The following is a 6507-nucleotide window of genomic DNA, read 5'->3' as shown; positions in this document are numbered from 1 at the left end:
CCTGTGCCGATAGCATGTCAGGGAGAGAGAGAGAGAGAGGGAGTAAGAGTGGGAGAGGGGGGCATGCACCCCCAAGTGTAGGAGTGGTGGTCGTTAAATGGCCATCTCCCCCTCATGAACCACCCCCTCCCCACTATTTAAGGGGAGAGGCCCCACCCGTGGTCTTCAGCAACGCCGCCCCCTGCTTCACCTGACACGCAACAATGCCGCCGCCCCCCTGCTCTGCCTGGACGCCTCCAAGACCGTCGCCACCCTCATCATCATCATTTCGTCTTCATCCCCATTCTCAACACGACATTGTTAGGACCCCCCTTGTCAGAAAACAAGAAATTAAAGAAGTTTTTTGAGAAGCTTCCTATAAGCTTCCACCAAAAAGCTCCTTAGGGGCGCTTCACCCGCGGACCGCGTAAAGGATACAGATTGTTTGTGAAGGGAGTTTCCGTGCGGGAAGGGAGGATTGCCAACTTGCAAAAAATTTCAGCACACCCTCCACCTGCCCGACTTATTCCCAAGTCCCGATTGCAATGGCCCCAAAGCGCCACATAAGAGGAGCACACGCGGGAGTAAGAGGAGCACATGTAGGAGTCCCCACCCGAAGCGCAAGAATCGATAATACCCCTCCTTCCAATGTTCAGGTTCCATCAAATTCACCCTTTTCATTTTCGCATGATATGGGTGCATTAAGTTTAAATTCACATAAGGAAAACTTAATTGCATTATTAGAATGCTTTGTTTTAAAAAGATCGTAGAAATGTTCGAAAAAGTTTTAAATCGCATCACAAGGTACTTATATTTCTTGCACCATCATGATGAAAGGTTGTTGCATTTTTTAACATGTTAACATAAAGAATCTTATTGTTCAGACACAACCCCAAGAGCAGGTTCCAAATCCGACTCCTGCACTAAGTCCAGCTGTGGCTCAAGAGAAGAAATTCCTTTTGAAACAAATTAAGCCACCCGAGTTTGATGGCAAGGGAAGGACTGTTCAAGCCCGACGTCGAGATCTGGATTGAGTCCATGGAGGACTATTTTGAGGCAGCAGGAACTGCACCTGCTAACCAAGCCATGCTCGCCAAACTTAAGCTAAGCTTACAGGCGAAGCGAGACTTTGGTGGAAACAGTGGTGCAGAGACCAAGCTATCTCGACGGGGACAGTCACTTGGGATAAGCTTAAGGAAGCTGTGGGAGGGAGGTATTTGCCACCTGCCTATCGCACACAAAAGATGAATGAATTCAATGACTTGAAGCAGCTAGGATTATCCCTTGAAGCATATTATTCGAAGTTCGTTTCACTCCTAAAGTATGCACCCCCAATGGATATGACACAGTAGGTGTCAAAATTTTGTATTGGGTTGAATCCACCCATAAACACTCGATTGGAATCAATGCGCCCAATGGACCTACAAGATGCACTCATTCAAGCTACTTCAATAATACAGGAGGTGTAGACCAAACCAAGGAATAATAGGATTTGTCCTTACAAGGATCAAAATAAGGGCATGTCTAAGGCTCAAACTAAGAGAGCACAGGGTCAGAGTCAGGGCCAAAGAAAGAAAGCTAGAGTCAATGTTGTCAACAACTTTGTTCCAACACAAAGCAATGATCGCAATCCACGTTGCTTCCATTGCAACGAGCCCGGACACTTCAAGAGGGAGTGTCCCAAGCTTGCAGAGGGCATCGCCAAGGGAAATTCCAAGGTCAAAACAAAGCCACTCATGGCCAAGGAACCACCATTATGGCTAGAGGGAGAACCTCTCGTGTTTCCAACAAGGAGCTGGACAATGAAGAAGATCCATCCATGGATGCTGACATTGAGAGGGCAACGGTTCATGCCACTCTTCACAAGAAGGGTCCAAATCGCCAATTCTCGATGATTCAAACTCCATCAAAATATCAAGGTAAAAGCTTCAAAACCATGATTGACTGTGGCAGTACACTTTTCTTCATTTCACCAATCTGTGCAAAAAGATTAGGGATAGCCACAATAAATGCACCTACTTTACTTGTGGAATTAGCAAATGGTCGTGATGTCACTTGTACTAGGCAAACTGCTAAGGTGAAGTTCCTACTGGGTGGGAAGCCAACTTCTGTGAGATTCAAGGTAATGAACTTAGGTGTCCACGAATGTTTACTCAGAATGGATTGGCTAATACCCAATGATGCCCACATCCACTGTGGGAAGGGCCAAGTCTCCTTCTGCAATTCTGAAGGGAAACTAGTCACAATTCAAGGTGAGGCTGATAAGCCAAAAATACAGTTGGCAAAAGCAACACGGATAATAAAAGGTGTTCAAAAGAGTCTACATGTCTATCTGATTAAGCTCAATAGGCTAGATCAGAATCAGGATTCTGGAGAAGAACCTTCATGGTTAAAGGAATACACAGACGTATTCCCTGAAGATCTGACGAAACTTCCTCCCTAAAGGGAAGTCGACCACGAAATCAAACTTGTGTGAGGAGCTGTATCGGTCACAAAGAGGCCATATAAAATGTCCATCTCGGAAGCTATCGAACTGGATGTTAAGGATAACACCTCCTCTATACCTTTAGTAGTCAAGATAAGGGTAGTATTGTGGATAGGCCTAGTGTGTTTATTTTATGAGAAAATATATTCGTAACAAAGGGTTGGATGTAAGGGCTAAGTCAGAAACTATTTGGCAAAAAAATCCATCAATACGTCTTTTAGAATAGAATATGTTAATAGTAGGAGGGAGCACTCACGAGTGACCAAAGGAACATTTTAGATAAGAAGGGTTTCCATCTAGACCATACACGATGGCACACATAGATAGACTAGGACAAAGTATGGAATCACACATAGAAACATACATTCATAGTAAGTGAGAGGGAAGGAAACACATACACATTTTTGCTACAAGGTTAGAAAAAGTGATTGACGCAAACAATTACTTCAATGTCGTCATCAAAAGGAGAGTTGGTGCCACTCGAGGGGTGGGCGGCTTGTGCAGCGCGCATTGAGGAAAAGTGAGGTGCATGGCAAAGGGTACTAATTAGTGCTTTTTTGCAAAATTGACAATCATACACGTGAATTGTGATGGCCGTGTCAAATTTTCACTAATTGGAATATCGCGGCGCCAAGATAAACACTCGACAAATAGGTGTGGGGCATGCATGCTTTGAGAGGCGTCATAGTTAGTGTGAGTGAACATTTGAATGACACACCTGGGGGTGCATGCCCCCCTCTCCCACTCTTACTCCCTCTCTCTCTCTCTCCCTGACATGCTATCGGCAGGTAGAGAGAGAGAGGTAAAAAATTTTGAGTTAATTTTTAAAAAAATTTAAAAAAGGGGGGAGGGGGTTCTCATGGGGGAGGCACGGGAGAGATATTACAAACTCTCTCTCTCAATGCAACTCAAACTCATTCTTGTAGAGAACATAGTAACTGCATTTGTTCTTGAATTTTACTAATATGCTAAGTGATTTTTATGGAATAGGGGCTCTTTAAGAATATTTTTCATATAAACTTGTAGGCCTATTAATGGATTTATAAGCCCAAAGTCAATTCCACATAGTTTAATGTGCTCCTCACTTTAAACCTCAGCATCCAAAAGGAGATCACTATGGCAAGCTAGTTTCCATCTATGGATGATCTCACAGAGAGAGAGAGAGAGAGAGAGAGAGAGAGAGAGGCTCATGCAACTGCTTGAACAAAGGTCTGCATCATGTAACCTCATGCTTGTGCCATAATTGCAGGAGTCAATGTAGATGTGCCTCAACCTTTGCATGTTGAAGTTGGAGGATCTCTGAATGACACAAGGAGCCTCATAATCGTTACTCTACCTGAGAGCTTTCTCATACTTGTACCTTTATGTGTCCTAGCATCATAGGCAATCCTCTTTGTTTGAGAATAACATTGTGTGTGTGTGTGTGTGTGTGTGTGTGTGTGTGCATACATACATACATACACACACACACACACAGATATATATATATATATATATATATAGAGAGAGAGAGAGAGAGAGAAAGAGAGAAAGAGAGAGAGAGAGAGAGAGATTTACTTTGCCTTTAATGATAATAAAATCATTGCTTCAAATAGAGTTTAAATTCAAATTTGCGATAGGACAAGTGGCTTGGTGGGTTCGGGAAAAGCTCGAGGCTTGGGAGAGCTCTAGTGGTTCGGATATTATCGAAGGTACAATTAAAATAATATATAGTATAGATTATGTGCTTGTGGTCATCTAGAAGCTTTACGATTGATTTTGCTAATATCTCTCCTTTGCAAGGGCGTTGGTGAACTCATGTCCCACGACAGAGAAAATAATCATTTTTGCTACAAGGTTAGAAAAAGTGATTGACGCAAACAATTACTTCAATGCCGTCATCAAAAGGAGAGTTGGTGCCACTCGAGGGGTGGGCGGCTTGTGCAGCGCGCATCGAGGAAAAGTGAGGTGCATGGCAAAGGGTACTAATTAGTGCTTTTTTGCAAAATTGACAAGCATACACGTGAATTGTGATGGCCGTGTCGAATTTTCACTAATTGGAATATCGCGGCGCCAAGATAAACACTCGACAAATAGGTGTGGGGCATGCATGCTTTGAGAGGCGTCATAGTTAGTGTGAGTGAACATTTGAATGACACACCTAATCTCGCATTTGTAACACAATGAATTCTCTTCATATTTCCAAATTATACAGCTTATGACCAGAGATGTTATTTGCAATATGGTAGTTATCCATTCAATGTAGAAGTTACGTATGAAGTCGCGTTTTGAGAGAGAAAGAAGGCATACTACATCATGGGGGGGGAGAGCATAGTTTGTAGCAGCTGGTTGGTCGTCTTATTCAATCGGAGACGGGATTTGAAAAGCCAACGTGTGCGTATATGTCATGGGGATGATAACCTACAAGTGGGTGGCCGGGTCGTATCTTGGCGAGCGAAGGTTATGTGGTTGGTCTTATTTTGAGGAGTAAAAGAGCGCAAGGTTGATTCAATTTCAAGCCTTCAGGGCACTTTGTCGATGGATAGATAGGTGTACCTGCTGCAGATAACACCATCAAAACATGTGTAAAAAGCGAGTGATTTCCTATTGTAATATAGTGTACATTTGAGGAACACACACACAATATGTATGAGGCTTGGATTGCATTGTGCATCACCTAGCTAGAGTGCGTGAGGGAGGTGAGTGCATAGTGAGAGCATGTGAGGGAGTGAGCACATATGAGAGAGAGAGTGTGTGTGTGTGTGCACGTGCCCACATGAAATTTAAAGGTGGTAGGAGAAATCCCAAGATGACTTAAGGCAGCTGGACTCACAATATTGTAGCCTTGCGTTAGTTCTGAACTTGCATGGATACCAGCCTCAAAATTGGTAAGGCTTGATTATAGTGGATCGGTACTATCCCCGGGGGAGGCATAAAAGTAATGAGAGAGAGAGAGAGAGAGGGGAAACTCACACTCAATGTGGACCCTCGCGGCCGCGGGGGTCTTGCCCTCCGTCGTCAGGATGGTTATGGCCCTCATGCCCTTGCGAATATGGCGGCGGCGGAGACTTTACGGGCGGTGGGGGTGGCGGCGGAGACTGCTTTGGCGCTGGGGGCGGCGGTGATTCGTTGGGCGATGGCGGCGGCGGGGATGCCTGGGGAGGAGGTGGCGACCTCTCGTGCTTGTGTTCTGGCCCGCCGTCGTCGTGGGGGCCCTCCCGGCCTTGCGCAGCGGCAAAAACTGCCACTACCACAATCATGATGAGCCCCGCCCACACCAGCCGCGGCTGCGATATTGCCATATTCTCTCTCTCTCTCTCTCTGTCTGTCTGTCTGTGCGCGACTTAAATGTTTGCGGCAGGCTCAGTAATATCGCCCCTCTCGGCCCCCCCATTTTGAAGGGCCTCCCGCCGCAACTTAAACGTGATCCTCCTTTTTGGCAAAAGCTGCGGCGCCTCACGAGCAGCTGCTTCATCTCTTGTTCGTGTGGCAAGCTAGCTGCCAGCTTGCATTTGGACGTCGCTGCCTTCATACGCCTTCTTTCTTCTTCTTACTCCTTACAATCGGGAATTATAGGTAAAAGCATCGCCATTATCGTTATCATCCGTAACTCCTCCTGAGCAACATCATACGCAGATGTCACGGTCGCCCAATCTCCAAAGCCGAGACTTTCCATTCCGCTTCTCCACCATCTTTTCTCATTCGCCCAGCGTTGTCGACGCGATGCTCTCTCCATTCTTGCCTGCATCTCCGACCATGGCCGCAAAACTGTTCTTGGGCCATTTCATTAAAATAGCGAGAGCCGAGCTCGATCCTATGCTAGCTATAATATTCTCTTCTTAAGTCACATTTTGTACATTTCTAAATTTCTCCGCAAAACATGTGGATTAGCACGCAAGTCCATCCCTCTGAACTAAAAAGCCAAGGGCATATAATATAAAAGAGACAATTGAGCTAGAGAACGAGAGGCCAAGGCTTGAGGCTACTTGCTCTCGACAAACCATATGTATATCATGTGCAAAATGTTTTTTGAGTGTGCATTTTTTGAGCTCGAGCTTTCATCG

At 45.2% G+C, this 6507-nt stretch overlaps 1 protein-coding gene across 2 annotated transcripts; it reads right to left on the bottom strand.

Moving 5' to 3' along the window:
• Positions 1-4682: 4682 nt before the first annotated feature.
• LOC148035486 (uncharacterized) lies at positions 4683-6251 on the bottom strand. Of its 2 annotated transcripts, none has more exons than XM_087678966.1 (2): positions 5417-6251; positions 4683-5002 (listed from the first exon to the last, which is right to left on the bottom strand). In XM_087678966.1, the coding sequence occupies exon 1, from the start codon at positions 5743-5745 to the stop codon at positions 5419-5421; it is 327 nt and encodes a 108-aa protein (XP_087535092.1). In that variant the 5' UTR covers positions 5746-6251; the 3' UTR covers positions 4683-5002; positions 5417-5418. The 2 variants fall into 2 exon arrangements, with proteins under 2 accessions (XP_087535092.1, XP_087535091.1); XM_087678965.1 differs by having other exon boundaries at positions 4683-4999; positions 5417-6249.
• Between the last annotated feature and the right edge of the window lie 256 nt (positions 6252-6507).

The sequence above is a fragment of the Lygodium microphyllum genome, chromosome 5 (genome assembly GCF_053477565.2).
Source record: "Lygodium microphyllum isolate KBCC chromosome 5, Lygodium_microphyllum_v1.1.10, whole genome shotgun sequence".
Classification (NCBI taxonomy): domain Eukaryota; kingdom Viridiplantae; phylum Streptophyta; class Polypodiopsida; order Schizaeales; family Lygodiaceae; genus Lygodium; species Lygodium microphyllum.
The sequence above is the reverse complement of the archived record's forward strand: the minus strand, read 5'-3'. Positions and strand labels throughout refer to the sequence as shown.

Bases quoted from the DNA above. Each gene is read 5' to 3' on its own strand.
- LOC148035486 (XM_087678966.1), bottom strand. From the start codon at position 5,745: ATGGCAATATCGCAGCCGCGGCTGGTGTGGGCGGGGCTCATCATGATT.